The sequence below is a fragment of the Plectrocnemia conspersa genome, unplaced genomic scaffold, assembly GCF_051122295.1.
Source record: "Plectrocnemia conspersa isolate PC_06_02 unplaced genomic scaffold, ASM5112229v1 ptg000009l, whole genome shotgun sequence".
Classification (NCBI taxonomy): Eukaryota; Metazoa; Arthropoda; class Insecta; order Trichoptera; family Polycentropodidae; genus Plectrocnemia; species Plectrocnemia conspersa.
Genome location: NW_028277173.1, coordinates 17,432,731 through 17,459,070, shown reverse-complemented (window position 1 = coordinate 17,459,070; position 26,340 = coordinate 17,432,731). Strand labels below are relative to the sequence as shown.

The 26,340-nt window shown below is 31.4% G+C and overlaps 2 protein-coding genes across 2 annotated transcripts in view; one reads left to right on the top strand and one right to left on the bottom strand.

The window, feature by feature from the left end:
• Positions 1 to 26,340, bottom strand: part of LOC148232098 (uncharacterized) — a 99,373-nt gene that overhangs the window by 39,054 nt on the left and 33,979 nt on the right. The gene's annotated exons all lie outside the window — the stretch shown is intronic.
• LOC148232099 (endocuticle structural glycoprotein ABD-5-like) lies at positions 10,999 to 11,506 on the top strand. The gene is made up of 2 exons (XM_088192948.1): positions 10,999 to 11,007; positions 11,183 to 11,506. Exons 1-2 carry the CDS (start codon positions 10,999 to 11,001, stop codon positions 11,504 to 11,506), a joined length of 333 nt encoding a protein of 110 aa, XP_088049074.1.

The following is a 26,340-nucleotide window of genomic DNA, read 5'->3' as shown; positions in this document are numbered from 1 at the left end:
TTAAGGATAATGATAGTAACATCATATGCTATGTCGATTTTAGCACCAGAAATATTTTTGTATGGTTATAGATAGATGCTATGCATCTATGCTTAAGTATGAGATATAATTAAGAGCAAAATATATTTTATTTTAAGTAATATTTTTAAATAAAATTTATAATAAAATTGTCCCATTTGGTTTGTTATTGTATTTGTTCCAGTTTTGGACCTAAGAAAATGCCCTATACACTTTATATCGTTGTATTGGGACTATGGGGTGTTGCCCCATTGCAGGCGTTGCCTAATGGAGGCACGTCCGGTATAACTTGCTTACGATATTTTCAAATCGGATACTTTCGTTTCTATCAAAATGGATATTTCCGAGCGGGCGCTTTATTTCTGCCGCTCGAATACTCATCGGCTCATTTTGTATCCGGAACTCGACCACATGCCTCATATCCAGATTTAGCAAAAAAAATACACTAATACATAAAACAAGTGCTTTTAGAGCAACTTCGAACGAAAAACACTGAATAACTTAAAGACAATTGAAAGAGCCGAGATAAGATGCAGCGAATTTCCATCCAAATTAATTTTTCTTCTTGCCACTTCTGCCAACCTAACCGCTCATGAATTTATAATGCCGGCAGCGAGTGGTGGATACAAGTGGCAAATTATGCAAATTGGCTTTGTGATATTTGCAAGTAGATGTGGATGTAACACTAGACATTATCGGCGTTGTTACAGACGCTAGTATAATATTACTACAAACAAACGCAATATTGATGTAAGGGTGTGATTGATAGTTTAGTAAAAAAAAATGCTGCTTATAAACAATTGTAACGAAACGTGGATATGACAGCTAAATGGGAAATGCATTAGCGAGTTTTTAAAGTAAGTCTAATGAAATTTAGACACTTTGTTATACTGCGAAACCATTATAAAATATTAAATTATATAGAAATGGTATATTATATCACTTAATAAATATATAGAGATGCTGATTAATTAGAAAAAAATAATAAATAATAATTGCTTCCGGTTGAATTTAACTTATGAACACTTTTTCTTTACCAAAATACTATATTTTAACTGAATAGCCATACATATATTGACTGTGGTTAAGCCGATTTGGAAAAATACTGAAACAGAATTGGTTGACTAAACCAGAACATTAAATATACAGAAGATTATTTTTTGCAATGGTTCAATATGCTGGAATATGTTATTTCTAAACGAATAATATCTTAAATTTTAAATGCATATTAGTGAATTTTTTTCAGTGTTCGTCTAACGCACTATCTCTAGTTGATCGATAAACCTTTTAAATCGAATCATTAAAACAACATAAGCCCTACATACATTTGTAATAAATACTGTTGAGCAAATTAATGGGTATAAGTCGATTCTCCAGGTGAAAGTAGAAGGAGTTGGGAAAAGATAAAGTGATTAAGTTGAGGCGATGATCCTTTCACACTGCCTCCGAGTAGTACAAAACCGCAAAGGGTTGAGAGCTTTGTTCGCTCAATATATAACAAACAAAACAAGAGGTCAAGATCCTTAACGCGTAAAACGCCTAGTAAATTGAATAGGCAAACTAAAACTCAATTTTTAACTTGTATTGATCTAAACGCAGATAAATACGCACGGGTTATAGTTATTATACGTAGATGGAATCAAGTTGGAAAAAATTCTGCTCAGTTCATAAATCACTTGCGGTGCGAAGTTGGCTTTCCGCGTTCCAAATAGATTTATAGTCGTACTTTGTATATGAAAGAATAATAATAAAGTTTAGTTCGATAGTCGCGAATGAATTTTATTTTTCAGACTGTTGAAGCAAATTCAATTAGATGGTTTAAAATAGTTAATTATATCTACGCGTTCCAAGTTACACTTTTTTTATTTCCGAGTAATCCTTCAAAGGGGTCTGTATCCGTCGACAGAGAAGGCAGCCAGACTAATTAATAAGATCGTATTAATTAAGATTCATAGTTGCCTAATTAGGGCGTCGGTTAATTAACGACGCCGCGAAACAATCATGCCAATTTTCACTAGCACACCGCCGCGAAAAGCCTATAAATATTTTCCACTCAACTTACACAAAATTTCACTAGAAATATTGATATTGGATTCGTACATACGCATTACAACAAATCGGCGAAATTGCCAATTACGCGAAATAGGCAAAATATCCTTCGATTGCGTGAATTAGAGAGAACGTGTTTACCAGCCATTGTTTACCAACTATGATTTCGATATTTTTATTGTGCTAATAATAATAATGAACAACAGAAATTCCAAGAATAAAATGGCGCTTATCACAATAAAAGGTTTTAATCATATTATATTAAAAAATACTCTAAAAGCTTCTCATTAAATAAATGTAAATGGGATAGTGACAATGCGTAACTTTTGTAATCAATACTCATTAGTAAATATGTAATATATACTTTTTTTAAAGAACAATAACAAAAGTGAAACTTTAGGTAAGTACATATTAGAGATATTGGTAATCTGATTTCGACAACTGATTAGTAGATATACTGATAGTATTCGTCAATTCGATTTATATATTTGTTATTTTATTATACACTAAATAAATATAATCAAAACATACATAGATATAAAACATAAAAGTAATTAAATTACGCTTGCACAATATTTTTATAAGTTTGAGTTACATTATTAGAAGCCCTCAAAAATGAACGGACTAACCACAAAATTTTGCAATCACGCGAAAACGCGTGAACGGACCGTAATGTGTTCATAATAAAGTTATATTTTCACTAGTATACATATAATTAATACTCAGCCAGTAACAATGTTTAAAAAAAAATAATTATAATTTAATTGATCAAAATCAGTAAAACTGCATTGTTCACAAACGAATGATCTTGTACTTGTATTTTAACATGATCAGAGATTCTCTTCATATTAATATTTAAAATAAAGTAAACCAAACCCAAACCTCACATAAATGAATTAGCCTATTAAAAGTTGTAGTTAGTTTTAGAATTTACATTAGGTCAAGTTGAGTGTAAATAATTTGTTTAGAAGAGATTCGTAACTGTCAAATTTGGTTTCATTATTTTTTTAGAGCAGAATATAATTTCATTAGCGACTCTCATTTAAATTATATTTTCGTTAGTAGAAATATATATCTACCAATAATAATGTATTCGGATATTACTTTATTCTAGTGAATATATAAATATGAATATATAACATTATATTAAATTGCGTTTAAAAAAGTACTTGCAGTAGTCAATTTCTCGATTCGATAGAATATGGCAGTTGCAGTACGTACTCAATTTGCAAGTAATTAACGAAGAAAACAGTTAATAATGCTTTAAATTCCCTGAAGTAAAGTGAATAACCACAATACGAACTAATGCTTTAAGTTGGCAGTGTTATTGTATAATTTAGATCCACAAAACTCTACAGTGAAGGCAATTAAACACAGGTGATATCGGCAATGTTTCTGACTTTATTTACCTTGCCTTCGCATGACAATAAATAAGTAACAATGGCTGGCATTCATTTGAAAGATGAATGCTCATATCATTTAAAAGTCGCAATGTCACGAGTGGAGCGTTAAAAATAGCTATGTATACTGGCAGATGAATATGATTTAAGAAAAAAACATTGTCAAGTGTTGAAAAATACGATTCCTATGTGAAAACTATATGATATATTTTGTTCGGAAAAAAGTATGATTTTTTTGCTACGTTTTAATTATACAGTTAAAAACAATCAATAATGTGAGTAATTCGCAGCATTTGAAGAAAAATAAGTCTGAATTTTAAGTCAGCGCAAAATTCGTAAACTCTTCATTTTCCAATCAATCATGAGATCGCATTTTCCGTTAATGCCGGCGCGTGCCGAGGAATTTGAGCCGGATTTGTAATTTTGAAGTGTCGGCAGGACGAAATTCGACAGAATTGGAAGATTATCGACTACCAGGGCCGACCGAGGAGGCTAGGATATTAGCGAAATCCCAGCCGCGATAACGCAGACGAGTTGCGGATGTAATTAGGGATTATCAATTAGGCGAGTGAGGAAGCTTCGCAGGGATTAGATTAGTTAATAATTCGCCGCCACCCTCTTTGAAAATTGCGGAGCAGTCAGCCCCCCGCGAGAAAAAATTGGATCACGAATACGGGGAGAAGAAGATTCAGCAAACTCTGGCGGCGCATACAAAACGCGCTAATTAGCCAAATTCAATATTAAGTGTGGAACGAAAGATTTTGCGGGGAGATTCTGCTCTTGAAGTGAGTTGGACCTAATCCTTGCGAATCATCCACACCAAGTATTGGATTGCTGGTGATTTACAGAGTAATTTTTGGAGCATTGTTATGACTTTGGATTGTAAAGTAGCTCGCTAATCTGGATTAATTGCCGATATTGGTCACCGGATTTATATTAATCCTATTACTCGTGTATTGAAATAACGGAGATTGGATTGTTTAAGCATATTCATTTTCGAGAGAATCTAATATGGTTTGAATACTGAAGTATTCTAAGAATAGAATACTGAAAGGCAATATGTACTGAGACGAACGCTAATAAGGTTTCTACGAATCCATTTCAGTTAGTTACAGGTTGATATTTGTTTATGAAAACGATAATTGATGATAAACTAATAAACTGATAAATGTCATATTTTAGCATTTCCTTGAAAACTATAACCTGCGAGATTTTCCTGCATTCTTAAAAGTGAAAATATTACAAAAGATATTTGATTTACAGATTCGATTTACATATTTTTCATCTCCGCACTGAATTACAGTCGAAGTGTTAAATTTAATCAATAATTTATACTTCTATATTCCATTCTGTACATTTTTGTAAAATAAAATACATGTGAAAGGGCAACTTTACTTTTGAATAATATTTTTTTGTGTCGGCTGCAATGGCGTAAAGCAGTGGTATTAAACTTGCGGGTCGCAGAGCTAAGAAAACCCCGCCCCAAAAAAAATTGTAGCAAGCATTAAAATTAATTTTACTATAATTCGAAAATAGTATTTTTAATATTTAAAGTCGAATAAATATTTTCGGGTTTAATTTTTCAAGATAATGATTTATTTGTTAAATTCTCATTTCTTGATCTCAATATGTGTGACGTGTTACTACGTCATTAGTATTTAAAAGAAAAAATAACTTTTAACATGGGTACGTACTACCTTTGTACATTCGTAAACTTATGCATTTCAATAAAATGTGGTGGTATGTACAAATAAAAACCCAGAATACCAATTTTATTATACTTTTATTTTAGTTTTATTATACTTTTGAATGTCTCTTTTTGTTTAAAGTACTAAATAATTAAAAATCATGTTTAGATTCTTTGATTTAAATAATAACCCTTAAATATTTATAGCATATTTGCTAAATCAGAACTGTAATGTAATTCTTTGATACTAGAAAATAAATAATTTACAATTTTGTAATTATTTTTTCTACATTTCAAGTTTGCATTTAAATGCTTTGATGTTACAGATAAATGTGACTACTAATTTTTTATGACTGACTAAATTTAACTCAAGTTTTAATTGCCACATAATATCTGTAATTAAGACCTAATCATGCATTTAGTTGTATTTAACTCTCATTTTATTTTTAAAAACATTTTGATTTTAATGTGAAATTACAAAAATCGTATTCAAATTGTATTTCAGGAGAGCCAACGTACTTCTGTACAATAAAAAAGTAATGAAGGTTATTCAATATTCAAAATGGCATAATTCTTTTAATTTTTATTTTAAAAAGATCATTTGAACAGCCGTATTCCAATTTACTTTCTATCTGGTCCAGCTGCGCAAGTCGTTCCAAGAGTTCAACCCGATCCTTGGAGATGACCTGGAGACTACGTGACTCAGACATGGTTACAATAATAAGCACGTATATATTTATGTATATATATATTATTAATCCCCCCACCGTTTAGCTTGCGTCGCAATTTCACCCCTTAGATATTAATTGAATGGATAATGAAACAATGGCGGATTGATTTACGTACGGATGTCTCCTGTCACGCCAGCAATTATCATAATTTATGTTATGACCGCGTGTCACATTTCGCAATAGCAAACCGAATGCTACGTCTATCCGGTGCAAGATCGCGCGCATGGCAACACTGCGCGAAAAATAATCATGTAACTTTGGGCCGCCACTGGCGCGCGCTGATTGAAATTAATTATTCCCGGGGGCTGGCAACACTGACCGTGTTTCGACCGCGCGACACTGATAATTACGGCGAAACTTTATTCGGTCCGATGTGGATACATACATACACACATATGCGTTGTTTGTTTGTGTTTTAGCCCGATTACTCGCGGCGTCGGATAAGAGGTTGTTTATTTTAGTGAATCAATTTTGTAGTGCATGATGAAGCAGAATAGCATTTATCAAATCATTTCTAAGTTATAGTAAAATAAGTAACTAAGATGTGTTTATATTTTAAATTAAATTAAATATTCCGTAATTGTCTATAGATTTGAATCATATTGAACTACGTTACACAATCCCATTTATGGCATAACTTTTTAAATGTTGTTATTCACTCAGACACTTTTACAAAAATATTATCATTGAGCGAACAATCTAACGACCACAAAAAATCCGCATAACAAGTAATTAAAAATAATGATTTTTGTAGCGTTTTAGCATCCTGCTCTAAAGAAATTTAAGGAATATGGGCTATTCTAGCTCTATTGTGAATGACACAAAAAAATATCTGGGTGAGTTGCTCTTACTGCTGGATTAATGTAACTCAAAACGTCCTTCTCCTGTCGATAGCAGAAACATTCTTATAAGTTTCATTTCACCCCAATTAATCTATGATTGGCGAAATCGGTTAAGGAGGGGATCGTTGATCTCCTCTCATTTCTCTGATCATATATTATATAAGCCGGAACGCTGCAATAGGAAAATCACTGTCTAAGCGAGTACGAAACGTTCCAAAATCATTTAATTTATTAGATATTTATTTAATTAATACAGTTTCCGACAAATTAGATAATCAAACAAAAAAGTACTATCGCATTTTATGCACACATACGACAAGATAAAAAGATTGTATTTTTTCCCACTGGGTGTAGGCCGGGGGTAAATATTTATCCGCAAACTAGGCTAGTTCGATTGCTATTTGCCATATTTATTATTGACGAACGCGTACGCGTAATCTATTTGGAGACGCTTCCAAATTCCGGGTGCAAGACCTACCCTTATTTCGGACCCCGGCGCCAAATAGAATTCCGGAATAGTTTTCGCAAACACGATGATACTGTGCCGGGCCGAAAGCGGGGGTGATTTTTCACGGCTAAATATTTACACGGCACGATTCGATACCGCCTGCTACTTTGTGACCCTTTTCCTTGCCCAACCCCACTCGGCTTATGTAATTATTGTTTAACTTTTTAAACGAGCCTTTAACGTCTATCGGATGGGAAAATTTATATTGAATAAATAATGAAATTGATAGCTTGTTTGCATATGAGATAAACATAATATTGTGTTTGGAAAACTCTTATTTATACCAATAATAAAAAAAAAATTTATTAATAATAACTCCGCGCTACATTTCATTGTGATCCTTGCCCGCGCTACCTCGTAATAAAAACAACAACATTTTTTGGATAATTTACTTTAAACTGGTATTTTCTGAATAGGATACTTCTACGATTCGTGCTTGTTTTCACCAATCGGGCAAGAATCGTAAGGAAAGTGAGACATGTTTAAAATATCAAATAATAATAAGTAACTTAATTATTTGTACAACATATGTAAAATTTTACATATAAACTATCGGTTTTAAAGTAACTTCATTTTTGTTAATATACAATTACGGTATGATTAACTTTTATAGATTTATATTATGAAATTGTTACGTGATATTAATATAAGGTGCGAAATCGCTTAGCTGATTTACAAGATCTAATTCGCAGTTTTCGCAAAATATGGAATTTTTATATCTCACTATATAATCAATACTTGATACTTGAATTTATATATACATATATATTTACTGAATTTAATAATAGTATATGAACTATCAAGTCATATTATGGTATAATACATATATCGTATATATTCAAAGAGTAACTTTATTAATATTATACAAACAATGAGTCGATGAAACAGTCTAAACCACTTATATGTATTAAGCATATTGCTATGTTAGATACATACTACATATATTATATGTAGCGCAATATCGCTACAAATATAAATATTATTATCTATATTTATTAAAATATACAATATATAATTATAAGCAATACTAATACAAATAACAATATTTATTGAAACTACAATCAACAAAATAATTTGTGTTTTTTATTACTATTTTTTTATTTCTCAGTTCGAGAGTCTTAGTCAAGAGAGTTACTAAGTGTCAAGTATTTAAAACTGACCATTGGATAAATATTGGATAAATGAAAGAGGGAAGGTCAATTTATGACTAATAGCATTATTGTTTAACTCTGCCTTGATGAGAGGTCATGAGTATTTTTTCTAGGTGTATGCTTTGAAGCCCGTGAATAAAGGATATAAAGAGTATTAATATTTTGGTAATGGATTTCGAAAGTCTGGGTAGTTATTGTTGCAGATGCATGGGTGTTTCAGCATATATCATTGTAAAATGTCGTCTATTAGATAACATCCAAAAAACTAGACATGTGCATATTGTGAACAGAACGATCTAGGTGAATTTTTTTTGATGCAATAATGGTATTAATTTATTTTTCCTGTAACCAAACTTTTTCAGCCAAATAACCGACTGCATTACAATTATTGTCACGCGATCGTCATGAAAGATAGTATCCCCAAATGTCAATAGATAAAAAAATACGTTTTGTTAGCATTTATATGGTTTGATCGACATTAACCCCAATCTTCATACGTACTAGGTATATGTTACATGTTTTCAATTCGAGTAATTATATTCAGTCAAATCTGACATATATGTGCATTAAATCGGAAACAATGATAATGTTTATATATTATAAAAGGAAAAACTCACTTTTCAGCCTCGGAGTCCGTTGACGGGAATTCAAAATTTGAAGATTTCTTTACGAAAATTGTTAAATGATTTTTTATTTAGTTTAATCACTGTCTTCTTCTAATCTTCAACACATTATGTATATACTTAATTTTCATAGTTATAACACACCTAGTTAATTTGCAATCCGATTATTTACCGAACAACGCACATAACGAATTAATGAAAATTATTGTCGCATAGCAATATTTTATTTATAAATAATAATTATTTAAATCTGTTGTCACGTTGATGTCGGCCATCTTGTTTTATATTTGAATGCTTATTTTTCTTTGGTCGAAACAACCGAATGCATTACCAGCGGCTCGAAATTCAATTTTAATTTTTATTATTATAGATAAATATATTTCCTTTGTTTACGTGTATTATTATACACCGTTCATACTAAAAACAACCCCTTTTTATTTCAGGTCGTCTTTTATAATTCTCTTCCGAGAGACTCACGGTAAGCGGAGCGAGTCTGTCTACAAACCACCCCTCCCCTCCATTTCCCCTATCCAATTCCGTCTCCAATCGGTTAGTGATGCCGGAGACCATCAACAGCATTTCGCGATGGTAGACCCGTCCACGGTCGTCAATTGCATCTGCGGGACGCGGGTGTGGTGCCCGAGAAGTACCCACACCGTTCATACAAAGCGATACGATTTACAGAGTAGAGAATTGAACGGAGAATGTTTCATTTTAAGTTATGCGCGTCCGGAAGCGGAAGCGACAGTGACGGCTTAGAACAATTATATATTATATAAGATACAGCAGTAGATCCTTGCCTTTTTTGTTGAATACATATAAGATATTCTTGATGAGGTGAGGTAGCTCATTATTATAGAATTTTTAATACCTAATATGTACTGCTTAATTCGACTTTTATTAATCATTACGATATTCATCCGTGATGTTAAGAAAATATAGATAAACCTAATCTGTAATGATCGATCGGAATTATAATTATATAATAATCAATAACTTTGCTCTCACAGACACGATAGAATTTATTGTATAAAACTCTATGATTCATATGGTATTAGAGTTTAGGTCTTTCAAATTAATAGTCAGCGACTATTGATTTGAAACACCTAAGCAATTAAGTAATGACAATAAAGTCATAATTTCTTTGTGAGGAACTGAATCTTTTAAAAAAAACTTGTTCTCCTACAAATAATGGAAAAAATTCAGTGTTAGTAATAAAATCACAAAATACTACACATTTTAATATGAATTTAATATGATAAAAACAAATTTTGCACCATTTTAAATTAATGTATTTAATATAAAATATTCTCTTTGAGCTGTATTAGCTCATTATTCGAGAATTTTCAATACTAAATATGTACGACTCGATTTTAATTAATCATCACGATTTTCATCCGTGAGATTAGGAAAATCTATGTAAACCTAATCTGTGATTTTCGATCGGAATTATAATTATATAATAATCACTATTTTTGATCTCACAGATACGATAGAAATTATAAAACTCTATGATTCATATGGGATTAGAGCTTAGGTCTTTCAAATCAATAGTCAGCGACTTTTACCACACGTCTATCGTTCTAGTTACACTTATATAATATATAAAAAATGTGCTATATCAAATTAATTTGATTGTTTGATTTTGATTAAGAGGTTATTGTAATAAAGATTCAATAAATATATCTATTTTTTTAACAAAATGATACTGATCAAAATTCACAATCAACAGCTATAATGCATTGAGTGCACAATGATTTCTGAAATACATTACAAATTTTAATGCGAGGTTAACAAGCATATTAATAACGAGAAATGCAATAACACTTCATTAGGCATTAATGGCAGTTCAATTGTCCATTTGATATTTCGCAACATTACATATGTTATACAAGATTAATTTGTATAAATACTCATCACTATTTACAAATGTCACTCACTTCTTTGTCGATCTCCAGAGAACGATCGTCTTCAGTCAAAACCACCAAAATGAAAATCGTAAGTAGAAAGTATAAATAAATATAAATTATTTTATCAATGCAAGGTATTATTAATTCACATTCACATGCGAGTAAATGGTCTATGAATATGAATTTGAATTACTTTATTTTGGTAATTTTATTATTTCGAATATTTACAAGCAATGGTTTTTGAGACATTTTAAAAAATCCAGGTAATCATCTTCGCTTTGTGCGCCATCGTGGCTATCTCTGGTGCTCCCCAGACCTCAGTTAAATTCATCCCAGTGTTGGAAAGGACAGAGAAGCATGACGAAAGAGGTCAGTTCTCCTTGAGATACTTGAGCGCCGACGGAACCGCTGTCAGCGAACAAGGAGCCCTGAAGAAGACTGCCGATGGCAAGGGCTACGTACTCGTCAAAGAAGGAGAGTATACCTTTACCGCTCCCGATGGACAAGTCTTCCGCACAAAATATGTAGCTGACACCAATGGATTCCAAGTCACCGGAGATCATTTGCCTAAATCTGTTGTCGCCTAAAAAAATGTATGATTAATAAAATTACCCACTGATCGATCAATTTGTTTTTTATTACACTGCAATTGTATATCAGATATGTAGTTCAAGCTTTATTCTTTATATTTAGTTAATTGAGAATTAATTGAACTCTGAATGCAAATATAAGAAGATTCATTTACTGCTTCTGAATTAAACATATTGCACTAGAAGTCATAATTTCTTACCTTTTAATATATATCTCATTTAATGCTACATTAAAACATTTTCTATGTTCTCTTACAGCGTTTAAACATTTTATAATAACGCTTCATATCGTAGCTAAGCGAATTATATACTATATACATACATACAACAAAAATAAACACATACATAGTATGTTTTATATTATGTATGTATAAACACACGCTCTTCGAGCAACACGTTGATATAACTCTATATAATACAGGGTTGTAAGAAAAATAAGCACTTTATCATTTTTATCAGCGTAGCCGACATGAAACCCGTTTCTTTTTTTTTATTCCTCTAGATCCAAGCCAAGATAATAATTTTCTGCACGAGCATAAATAAATTAATAATGCTCTTTGCTTAGAGATTATAATTTTTATTACGTTTGCGTTACATTTGTGTTCGCATAATACCCGTATTACCACTGATCTCATGAAAATAATTACAACAACGTGTGCCTGTTAAGAATATAAGAATTTCCCGTGTTTTATGATATAATATATTATGTGTTTATATTCTTTTGTATATGAAAATCGATATTTGTAGTGAAAAGTTTACGAACGGTTGCAAGAAATCGTGAATAAATTAAATTTTCCGTGAATTGTGCTCTCAAGCGAATTATAATGTAGTTCAATAACTCATCGCTGTAGTAAAACTTTTATACACAATATATAAAATAATCATATGATGCGTATAAAAACCAAGTTAAAAATCCTGATTATATCCTTATCTTATTAAAATAATCAATTGCGTTTAAAGGATTAGAAAGCACATATCCGCGTTTCTGATAATACAACGCATAATATCAAAAAAGCTTTCAATATAGTGTAGCACGATGTTTAATATATCAATTAATAATATTTTATATCGCATATTATGCTAAAATTTAATCATTTATAATACAGTTATGTATTGATAAATAATGACTTTTTAATTTTACAAAAAAGCTCTACAAAGAAATTTGTTTCATCTGCTTCTTATAATTGTATTATATATAGTAATGACAGTTCTACTTTAAAAAAAATATTTATCTATATATGCCACCGACTGAGGCAACTGTACGCAAAAAAAAATATAAACGACGTTTCTTGAAAAGTAAATTTTAAACGTTTCACGTTTTGGGTTTTGAGGCCAAAAAGTTGTGACTCAAAATAGACGCCGGAAAAGATAGTAACAGTTTATTTTAACTATGTACCAATTACCACTGAGAAATAGACTAGAATTATATTTTGAATCGACTGACTATTGATTCGAGATAGCTAATACGAATCACAGATGCAGATGTTGATGGGTCAATTGCATCGCTTGCTTATTTAACCAACGAAATATTCTCATGTCATGAATAAGTGAAACTGTTAACACGCGAGCGAGCGAAAGCGTACGCGCCTGTTCAGTGAGACTATTGTTACACTATGTTCGGAACATTTTAACCTTACCAGGTGATGTGTCAATTCGACAGTATCGAAACGTCTATTTGCTATTCATTCTTAGGCCTTACCTAAAATATTTAACCAAACCCCACTTGAAACCCACAACCACGTGCTTTATTTTTAAAAAATCACGTAAATTGTCGGTTTACGTCTATTAAATGACAGTTTAGAGCAGTATATAATTTCACTTGCACCTGTCAGTGAAAGTATATATTCCGTAGTAGAAATATGTATCTACCGGTGAAAATGTATTCCGATATGATTTCACTAAAATTCCAGTGAAAATATATTTCCACTGGTAATATATATTCACTGTAAAACATATACTTATCTTAAAAATATTTACAGTATTGTGGAACTTCGACTTCGACTTTTCGGGACGAATTAAACTCGTAAGTCAACTGTACTTTTAATCCCAACTAGATAAAATAATGTAATATATATATACTACTGGCAACCGGTGCTTTTAGTAACAAAAAATAAACACAGGGGTTTGAGGTAAAAAAATCTGTTAAAAATAAACAACGCTACAATACGGGTTAGCCGGAAGTGTTTTTTTTTTATATTCAACTAGAGCAAGTGTTGCCAATGTATAACTCCTTCAGGTGTAAAACGGCGTTAAATATTAAAACAACCGGTCGGTTTATGAACGCGGGGGCGAAGCGACTAGCTGGCAGGCTGAGGGGGCGCCGTATTTACGCGGGCGGAAGAATCGAGACAGAAATCACATAGCTGGAAGATGCGAGCTGAATGCGTCTTGATATAATCACTGAAGCTTCAGGGCGCCTCAGACAGGAAAACATTTAAACAAACGGATTTACACTTGAAACGTTTAATAATTGAAGTAGCAACATAAGTGTCAGTTAAGAATATGAAGCAAATATTACTATCTCAGAACTAGATTGATAGTGAAATAATAAATTGTTTAAAATTATTGATCTCACATCCACGAGAATCAAGGATTATGATGGATTAACACGGATTGAGGGTAGACGTATTTGAAATAGGACGCTAGAGATGCTCGGTGAACTAACGAGTGAAACGAGAAGCAATGTCTTTATAAAAAAAAGCTGAGTATCTTAGCTAAAAAAAGGCTATTGGCGAAATGCTTGAATATAATACTTCACTTCGTGAAGTAAAGAAGATAAGTCAAGAAAATATTTTTAAACAAATTTTTTTTTCTTCTACAAATAATAGGGAAAATTCAGGGTTATTAAAAAAACACAAAATGACAAAATTAAAATATGTATGAAGAAATATATGCATTTTTATATTCATATAATATAATTAAGACATATTATGTACCATATCAAATTAATTTACGACAGATCTTACACATTAACAAAACTGGTGTTAAACCACTACATTTAGTGCTTCAATACCTACATACTAAATACAGTTTTTTAATTATTTTTTCAATATCGGTATTGATACAATAAAAACGTCGATATTTCAGTTTTACTGATATAGACTATCATCTCATTATTTGATCTTTTCACGTTTAATCTGAAATTCGTGTCAGGGTGTTTATTTTTATGCAAGGAAAATTTTAGTAATGAATTATTATTATTGGGTTAAAATTTTGAGTCACGTTAAATTTGTGCATTTACAATAAATATGTAATGTTTGCGTTTTCATTTGTCTTCGAATATCAGCTCAAACTCTAGATTTCGGATGTCGTAGCTGAATCAGCATTGACGTGCAGAGGGAAGCGGCTGCTGTCCCGTATTTTAAAATTATTTTGTGTCCGAAGTTTGGGATATCACGTGTAAGTTCTTAATGAATCTGTATAAAAATATATGCGTTAATATAAGCTTGGCCTGACTGGGGAGGTTTCGCGCCTATTCGTTTATTAAATTTATTTAGATTTAAAATTAAAATATTTGCGTTGTACGACCATTGTATTTTAAATATGTGAATATTTGGCAACCTCGCACTTGTCATATTTCATTCAACTCGTTTTTCATTGTAATATAATAGCACATTTGTATGTTTAAAGCCCAGAACGGCATTTGAGGATGAAATTAAAAATATATTCTGGTATTATTCAAAATACCAAAACAATTTTTTTTAATAATTTTTTGAACACATAATCACATATTTACCCAGGAGTAATCTTGATTTTTAACTTTCGTCATGATTATGTAGATTCGTAAGGTTTTGTGAACAAATCTACTTTTTATCTTTATACTAGTACATGAAATTATAGCAATAAATCGCCGAATATTTGTTCAACAGGTAGTGGATGAATTACACATTAATTAATAGACTGAATCAGATAAATATAAAAAATATTTCGAGTAATTATTCGCATTGGACCAGTCAAGTAATTACTACACCTCGTATATTACACAAAACTCTCAAAATCCTCCCTATTATTACAATGCCAAAGTTGTGATCGCGGAACAAATAATTTAAAAAGTTTACGTACGTCTTTCACGTACTTTATTGGTCTATCCTGTATATATGGACAAACAAAGGATTGTCCCCGTGTGTAGATAAATCTAGCACTTATACCAATTCTTCGCACGGAGGATCACCGGTTGATTTATCTCGCTAATTGGCACACATTCGCGATTCTCGCGTTATTTTTTAAGTGCTGGTATTTTTTCTGATATAATCCCGTTTCGACGGTGCTCCCCGTCTGCTATATAGCAGTTATTCTTCCGTTGTTTTTTTTTTCGTCGTTCTGTTTTTTTTTTGGGCGAACACTCGTTGCGAAGCTCTTCTCCCGTGTTCTTTTTTCAGTCCGTCGCATCCGAGTGTGGTGATGGATGCTACGTAGCATAGCATAGCAGCGGATAGCACACATGCGATACTATCGCAACTTTACGCCACTTATATCGCCCAGCATCCAGCGCCCGTTCGCTGGACCGTGAGCTTTTTCTCATGGAAATCGAACAAACATATATATACCACATACTTACATATGTATGCATACATATGCGAAAGCAGATTATAATATTTCGTAGCCTCTTTGTCAGTGGAAAAGCGGAGTTTGAAACGAATATTTTGGATCTGACAACCTTGCGTGTTTTGATATTATGACGTTTTGAGTTGAACAGTCGTAAAAGAATGTAAATCTTGTATTTTTATGCGAATGATATGTGTGATTCGTAAAATAAATGTGGTGTTACACAAAATGAATTTAAATCCAGCCTCACAAAAATAAGTTGTGTAAGTCTTATCATAAAATATTTAAATCATATAGATATTTTCTATAAATTTGAACACTCACTGATATTAAAGAACGTTATTAAAGAACGAATATATTTTTTTAACAAGCAAAACCTTTTATAAAAAAAATCTAATGATGCAGTACCTTTATGTAAATTGAGTAATCTAGCATGTAAATCGAGTCTTATATATGTAACAAACATATTATTAAACATTGTTATTATTATTTTGTAAAAGTGTTGATAAAAACCAGACCACGAATAGGTGTTTTCCGAAGCGACTTCTCATTAATAATACCACAATACTCGAATTACAAACTCTTATGTTGGCAAATTTTATCCAGAGAGAGAGAGGGTGGGACGTGACGCGGCATGCGACAAATAATGAACTCCAAAAAAGCGACACACGGCACGCGCGTGTGTCTGCACGGTTTCATATTTAGAGAAATGCAAAATCAGTAACATATTTTTAAAGTCGTGTGTAAAAAAATCAATAAACTCGTGTATAAAAAATCAATAACTAGTACAATAGTTAAATATCACTGAAGTATATTAGGTTTTTAATATATTCTTTGTATATAGCCATTCGTCAAGTTTCGATATTCTAATTTGATATCGTTACTTTAAAATAGCACTGCATTGTGTCTATCAAGACTTGATCATGGAAAAAGTACAGTAAACAGTTTCTTTATATACTAGTTATGTGTATTTTTACCGTGTTCAACTAATGTCAACTTTAAATTAAACCTTAGTGGTCGGAAGGTAGAAAAATGTTTCTTGTACAAACAGGGGGATGACTGGACCCCAGATCTTTTGGAAATTTTATTATGAAAACCTGTTTTGGCTATGGCCTTTTATTTTTTAGTCAAAATTGTTTGTAGATACAAAAATAAAGACATTTTTTGTTTATATCTAGCAAGAATAGGATTACGACGTTTTCTTAAATGTGTCAACGCATTCGGACGCATATTCGGTTATAATGCAAAACCATTTCGTCTTTTTTACATTGCAATTCAGTTTAATATTTTTTGCGACATACGATACTAAATGAGATTTTATGCTTCTTATTTGTTATTATTATTATTATAAGCAAAAACTATTTAAACATGTTGTTAAAAGAGAAGACTAATTAAAAATAGTATAGTAAAATGTACGACGCTTTTTTGATTTTATTTATTAACACCGCACAATACGTAAACAGAGCTAAATGAATTTATTAATCTACGCTTCGTCCGCAAACTGCGTGAAATCGGACAAGAAGGTAAGGAACTATATTTTAATAACATAATTACTGAGGTTCGTTCTGCGCTATTAGGAGCACACGATGTATAGAAGTGTATTTTTTTCATTTGCTTCTCATAGAATAATACAACCCTCGTAGCGCCAGCGCACATAATGGGGGCGTGCATCTCGGTGTTGTCGTCAAAAAAACAATATCTGCTTAAAATTATAAAACTAAATTGTTAAATACAATCTTAATACATTACTAAATTTAAAAATTAAATATTTATTAAGCTCCTTGAATATTATTGAATTTTTATAATTATACATTTGTACACCTAAGTAAGTCAAAACTCTCCGGAACGCTATTATGATTACAATATATGTAAACGAAACCTTATTCTACTTTTAAAATATTGTGTTTTATAATTAAAAATAGCAGTATTTCTACCTCAAGTAAAATAAAATAGAGCGCGCCATTTCTGTCTGAATTTTAAAATTTGTAAATCAAAAATATTTGTAAAGTAATTAGAATAATATGTTCTTTACTTTACTTTTATTGTTTAACTCTAATCTGAAACATATCTATGTCCATCATGTTTATAGCAACTGAGTTCATGAGTGTTGGTATTTATTCTATTTAGAAACATGAAGTCGTGCAGTGATGAAGACATTCGCTGAATTGTTCTAAATGTATTCATCAAAGCAGATTGTATTTTGGGTAAGTCAATTGCAGTTTTATTGAAAAATAATTGTCGTAGTTTGCCAGTACTTTTTTTCTATTTTCACTACTGATATTAATCACTGTTAATTAATATATGTTTTTCTTGTATCAATTTATTTTAAATATTACTGCAGAATGAGCTACACAAATGTATACAGAATCACATTAAATAAGTTGAAAAAATCTAGCTTACTTTATTTGGAGCGCATTCACTCTATTCGTCGTAATTTGCGATACATACATGGTGATGTTTTTTATAGTAAAATAGTTTCCTCTGTTTGTAACGTAGCAATAAAAACAGTTACGTTGATAAAATGCATTTGTTATTTTATATTTATTTTTTGAATATACATTTAATTCAGAGTACATTTTTATACGTTGGTCATCGGTCGTTAGTGTGTTATTGTAGAGCTTCGCAATTATCGACATTGTAGGAATTAGAGGAGAGAGCCATTACTGAGGGGCAGTTGAAAGGGCGCCGACCGCACCCTTGTACAATCGCGTTAAATAACAGGTGATATAATTGACAGGTAAATTCCGGGGTTAAATCCTCCCGCGTATTTATTTCGCCGACGAGCAAAGGGATGCTCGAAACGAAAACCCAGTCGACCCCCCCAGATCCCCCAACCCTCGGGTCATTTTTAAATTGAAATATCTCTCTCGCTTTGCAGCGGGTCTCTCGTCTTTTATTTAATTATGAGGTACATACATAATACGATATTTTCATCATTAAAAATTTTAAAAAATCGTATAAAATAATGGTCGTTAGAAATAATATTTATATTATTTACAAAAGTATTTGGCATATAAAATAAATTATTAGAGTCCAGCCGATTCGCTTATGGCTTTATAATATGCTGATATTGCACATTGATTTGCTTAATGTACAGCAACGAGAAGTTGGTCCAGTTCGTATAATTAAATTTCAATATTTTATGATTTTGTTCTTTCTTACTATGTATTTTTTGTTTTACTTATATATATTGTTTTTGCGTAACCTGTTTGTGCCACTTTTTATTTTAATTAATACTCTACATATATTTATTTTATTATCTAACTTTATTAACAACATGATATAATATAGAGTTACACCTCAATTATTAAATTTATATTTATTAAGACAATGAAAAAATCGTTAGTATAACAAAATATACAAAAACTTTAAATTTTAGCTTATTGCAACAGATGGCGATAGTAGTCACTTTGTATCGAATAAATAATTGTTTTTTTTAAATATATAATACTACAATAATAAAAATATGCAATATTGATAATAATTATTTTCTAATCTAGAGGTATTTTAATGTCGTTTTGCATTATATTTGAATCAAACGTTTCTAGCTACCTGTAGATAGGGACGGATTAGAAAATATTTTTTAGCAAAATATTGCAACTTGTTTTGGAATTCTGATCATATGTTCAATGAGCTTCATAAATAATACCAAAAAATAATGTTAAATTTACTTAATTATAAAGATCATAAATTAATTGTATGTAGATAGTTATAGTAACACTGAATTAATTGAAATTGACTGTTGAGTTACCTTCATCGGGTTATTAACATAACCCGTTGCTTTTTCAACGGTTAAGGACACGAATAAATAGCAATACGCTAAACAGAAGCATTAGTTACAAACAATTTCCCGACGATAACCAATTTAACTCGGCTCTCTTAACGTAGCTGCTTTTCATCGCAGCTCTAAGCGGCCTTTGTGCAAAGAGAAAAATGATCGGCGCATAAATCCTGCTCGCTTTCGATTTTCAACGCGTGATTAATGAGATAATGTAAAAATATCGCCATTGTTTCGGCTTCGTTGCGAGTGTTTTTCTTTTTTTCCACCCCCAACTAGCCGAGAAAAGCGAGGTTCCGGCCCGGGTGATATTTCAACGTTACGACATCCTTTATTACGAATTCGTTCATTAACGAAATCGCCCGGCAGTTCGTTACGACCGCCAATTTCGATCGACACTATGCGAAAACAATGAGAGAGACCGGGATTCGAACCTATCCGGGGCCTTATTGTTTCGAAAGCGTGGGATCAAGTTTTCCGATGGAATCGCTAGATATGACACAATGCAGATGATAATGAAAGAGTTCAAAAATAATAATTAATTCAATAAAGTATTTTTTTTATTTTATAATAACTATTCTCAAGCCTTGTAAAACGTGGATTCCTGAATAACTATTTCTCATACTCCCACTGCTTAATAATCTCTATCTTAGCATATGGTAATTAGATTCATGAGTTTAGTTGGATCATAATTCCCAACTATAGTAGATTATCTCGAAATATGCATTTGTTGAGCTGGCTCTTAATATTCTCAACGCCTTAGTTGGTGCTATAACTATAACATTCGACACTAAAAAAAGTAATAAATATCTTAAAGCACGAAATCGCGCAATAGTGTTCCACTAATAATTCACTGTATAAGAGTTATTACTCAATTTGGGGCTCATGAACCATGAGGTCCACTTCCTTAATTATCGATCTGTAAACTTCACTCGACTTGGATCCGGACGTGTACAAAAATACACAACTCGGTCGTCGAAAGAATAATCAACTCGTCGAACGACCTCAAGAATCAGCTTATTTAGACACCGAAACAGCTGACATACGTCACTCATCATCGCTGATGACGATCCTAGCTTCGGGATCGATGCTCATTTTGACCCGACCAACAAATCTTTCTGATGTTGACACAGATATTTTGACATTAGCTTGTGAAAGAACGTCACGAAACCGAAGCCATTACAAGAATAAAAATCTGTTCTAAAAATCTTTTATAATTCTGATTTTAAATAAACGCGTTCCTTAGATCGCACGGCACCAGATTTTTTTTATATTTAATTGAGTGGGTGTTCAGTAATAAGCTTTGATATCTTTTTGAGTTAAAAATCAATGTTAAAGAATACATTTTCGCAATATAGGCATATATACATTTATATTGTAGTTATGGTAATTGAAAAAGCTTGCATTTTTCAAGATGAAAAAGGTACAAAAATCTTTATACTTTGTATTTTAAAGATAAATTAAAATTAATATTAAAAATACAAAATATTATTTAATTGTTAAATGGTTAAGTGACTTTTACCCTAACTTATATGAAAAAATATTTCTTTAATATTCTAAGTCTGTGTTTTTCCAGGAAGAAAATTTTCCCATGCACGTAGAAGCAACCGGGGGTTGATTTGACAGGGAACGGATGTACCACGAGATAACGCCTATCGACGCAAACCGACAATTGAACACTTTTTAAAAGATGTTCGAATCTGAAGAGCTTTAAAATGTGACTGCTCATGCATGGATAACCAGCTCAGACGCAAGCGATCCACCGTGCGAATTTCCTGCATTTAAATTTCCAACTTTTGTAAGTCTCTATCTGAGTTTTTGACTGCCACACAAGATTTATTTCTTATTCCATTATACTCAAGCGCAGTTTTTCTTTGCTTTCCACCACTGAAATATTTAATTACGGCATATCTAAGATATAACAATGAGTATAATAAAAAACCCCGTTTAAATTTTCTCGTATCGATTTTTAGGCTTATAAAGTATAACCCAAAACTGTTTATAGTTGCAATATCTGATAAAATATTATAGTATATACAATAGTTTTCTGGTAATTTTGTTGGAGAATCTCGTACGTTTTTGGTCTAAATTATTACATTTATTATATTAAACTCCATCGTAACGTAATTCAAAGGATTTAAAACAAGGTCCGTAGGTTACCTAAAGAGCTTTCCGGGATTCGGTAAAATGCTGGCCCATTATCGTTTGCTCGGTTAGCAGCCACCCCTGGTTTTTAGGAAAACACGCAATGTAAAGAGTCCAGCGATACTTTTATATTATATTACACTAACTGTGATACCCAACTTCGTTTTGGGGCAACTTACAACGCCTAAAATGTATTAAAATAAATTTGATGTAAAATTGAAACCCAACGTCTTTTTTTCAAAACAAAAACGTTGACACAAGCACGCTAATACTGTTTTACATATTTTTTAATCATACATGTGTTTTGATTATTCATTATTTTAATTGTTCTCAACTATCCTAATTTTTAATATTATAAGATAGTAAGCATATTTTTTTAATTCGTTATTAATCCATATATTTTTTTAATCTGTCTTTTCATTCTAACGTTCATTAAATCTCACGTGGGTGAATCGCCCATCAGCGATTCATCAATAATTTTTCTTTTTAGCCTTCCAGTCGATCTCTCCATAATCAATTCATTGGGATGTTTCTTCAGTCTTTCACGTAGCATCCAAAATAACTCTTAAAATTTAATTTTGCGACTTCTGAATTATGTATGTTAGAATTGCTTTCTGATACCCAGAGTTGAATACCTTACATCCAAATTTACTTAGGATGGATTTGTACACGAGCAGCTTATTCTCCATTGCAAGTTGTTGTCTTTCTCATTAGCCAGTAATATTTTCTTTCACTCCAAATATGCCATATGTCAAGGTGCATTTATAAATATTTTGCACTGTTGTATATATTAGTTACAGTAATGGCCCTAGTACACCACCCTAAGGTACTTCAGATTTTATTGGATCGACGAAAGATTTTTCATGTTGATATTTTATTATAAAATATCTATCACTCATATATGATTTATAATTTAATATAAAGTAGACCCCCAATGTACGTGCTATTTGGGTGCGTGTAGTTGGAAGACTAGAAAAAACTCATACAATCTTTTGCAATACGTATGTACGAATCAGGCGCATATGATGAAATATCCTCCCTATGGCTCGCTCACACACAAATTTACCGTGTTATTGGGGGGGTCGACTATATATGGCGAGGTAGTGCCTTATTGATTTTAAATTTTTATCCCATATGCCACACTATCTAAAGCTCGACGTATATCCAGTAAAGCAGTAGATTTTGTATTAATTTCATTTGCCACTTAATTGTGCTTGGTATTATCTCTTGTTTCTGTATTGTTGAATATATTTGACGTAGCAGTAGCCTCTCAAACATTTAAAATAGGCAAAAGAGTAATTGACATGTAAAATGTTACGTTTTCTGGGTTCTTTCTTGGTTTTGGAATGAGAATAACCTGTGCCATCTTCCAATGTGTTGGAAAATATTGGAGTCCTATTATTTCGGTGTAATAATTTGTATACTATTTTTAATAATTTTTTAATTAAGTCATGCCCTGGTGCTTTTTTGAAATTCATTTTTAATTATGAAATTAACTTCTGTTATTTTTTTAAAGGAAAGTCGAGCTGATGTATGCTTCCATAAATGCTTGTAAGTTTTCTTCTTCATTCTCTAAACAAGAATGCGATAGCTATTTCTTAATATTTTTTGCCCATTTTCTTGATTAAGTGATGGTATATGTATTTGTGGTTGTTAAATTTTTTGTTACTTTACAGAGTAACTTATGGCTTCTTCTTAGTTTCTTTTCTCTATATTTTTTTGTTTAACTAGTAGAGGTCCGTATTTTATTTTCTTAGAGGTGTTGCACCACGTGCTGAGTTTTATATGGCGTTCCTACGATTATTATAACCAGAGAATAGTCTGATAAAAGGTCCGAGGAGAATTTCGCTTTCAAATTGCCGCTTGATATTTCCTTTTGTCACTCAGAAGTCTATTAATTAAGGAATTTTCCATCTATTCTATGGTCAGTAAGCTTATTCTCCAGTTAATAATGGTTGTAAATTCTTGCTCTCCGTTGCTTTTAAACGTTCTCTGCTATAAATGCGCAACAAAACTTAAGTAAATTATTACTAGAAACAATCAAACTTTGGTTCTTAGTATAGATAGAGTATATAGCATATATAGTACACAAATGTAATATAGTACAATATATAAATTACACTATCCATAAATTTTGCTAAAAATAACACAACCTTTGCATTGGTATATTATTTGTATTTGCTTTCCCAGTAAAGCTTCGTATTTTTATATCTTTGGTATTTTTTAACGTGCTTATAATTGATAGTAATAAAAATTATTTAAAGCTTATGATTATTATGTATTTTTTAAATTAAAGTGAAAGCATAGCAAAAAAAGTTATTTTGTAGAACAATGGTTTTTTTATAGTAAGTTTTATCGTTTTTATAGCTTTTTGTTATATTGTTTTGTTATACATTGTTATACTCATTAATCCGTTGAGATTATATAATGTAATACTTTAATATGTGTTTTTTGTTACAATAACTCAAGTATCTGATTTATATGTAAAATTATCCGCTGATTTTAAACATTATAAAATCGACAATAACAAAAAATCACTAAAATAAACTATTGCTAGATTTAAAATTTAGGCATTTTTAACATATATGACAGGTTTTTTTATTGTCATAAAAAAATGTTAATTCCTGCTAAATAAAGTATATAGTTACGGATTTGCACTTTAACGTAAAAAAAGAAAACATATATAATATATACTATCAGTAAAAAAAAATTGTTTACAAATTAAAAAAAATATCAGATCAACAGATCATAAAGCAAGTGATATTCTATATAATACAAAAAATACCATACCCATCCTTAAGACCTAAATATTATCCCATAATAATTGACTTTTACACCGAACCACCGAGGGCCTAGAGAGCACGTTCGTTGGAATTACACCATCTTAACGTAGTTACAACTTTTTTCCTGCCTCTTTTCTTTTACATTTTATTTTTCAGAAAGTGGCACCCTCATTAAGTACAAAACGACTTTGTTTCACGCTACATTAAGCCATCATCATCCCCCTCATACGCGCGGCGATAACGGGTTTAATTTTCTCGTATAATTACATAGTGTTAATTGATATACACACGGAGGCGTGCAGCAATGCTACCCTCGATTGTGAATAAAGTAACAAGAAAAAACTTAATGAAAGTCCCTTTGGTTCATAAGTCGGAACTAAGGAAATTCGCTGATGGATGCAATTCGTATGCGCGGTAGAAATTTCGCGCCCCTTTTGCAAATTTTACCTTCATACTTTTTTTAGCGAAGCGCTCGTAATTTATTTTTTACGAGAGTTTTAGGTGGTCGATTTCGTTTTTTACTTACCTTAATATATTGTATAATAAGCGTAGAGGGTTGTTCGAAATTTAACAAGAAAATCACTAATGTAAAATAATGGTTTATTTAAAAAAAATCGTCAATAAATCTTGCAATATAAAATTAATAAATCAAGAAAATTAGATTGATTATATGAAAAGTTGATTTAAAATTTAAAAGTAATTTTTCAGAAAATTAAATCACACAACTCTTTTTTCGACCCTTTTTCTTAAATGAAAATAAAAAAATATTTTTTTGTATTATTGTATATCAGAATACTGTGAAAAGTTATTTAATATTTTTATGTATACTCCAGCTATTATTTATGGTTAAAGCTATATATTAATAAATCTGTTCAATGACTATTTATATATATGTACATATATATAATAGTAATCAAATTTTATATATTTTCAGTAAAATACTTTTCTTTCTCTTATCAAGTAAAAACCCTTGCTTTTGTATTAAGAAAGATATTTTAACAATATCTGATAGTATAAGAGTATACGTGATATGTTCAATATCGCACTTGATTAAAACGAGAGCTTATTTGTAAACTTTGGACGCCGCCTTCGCCTTTGAACGATTTAAAAAGAGGTTGCAAGGGTGGCGATTGCCGCTTTTAAACACTGGAAATAGAAGTTAGGACACAGCAGACTACTCCCAACCCCATCCATAATCCACCCGACCACCCACAACCTCCCTCGGCTCGTAACGGCCTCCTAACGAGCAAACATCGCCGCTCTTCCTGACTTCTTGATTGTCTGATGCAAAGCGCTTCCCGGAAAATAGGAAAGAACGTGAAATAGGCGAAAGAAAGGCGCAGCGAATTTATCAAAAAAAAAATATTTTCATAACCGTAAAAACCTTTCTTTGGAACATTCTGTATTTTGCTCGAGTATCTCACTGAGTAAAAATATAACCTTACACACTATAGACGTAATGTAATATGCTTAACATGTACAGTATAAATACAAGTAAATAATATATATCCTATATAATTTAAAGTACGATTGAAATACTTACTACAATTTATGAAGTTATTAGAACATGAATAATTTTA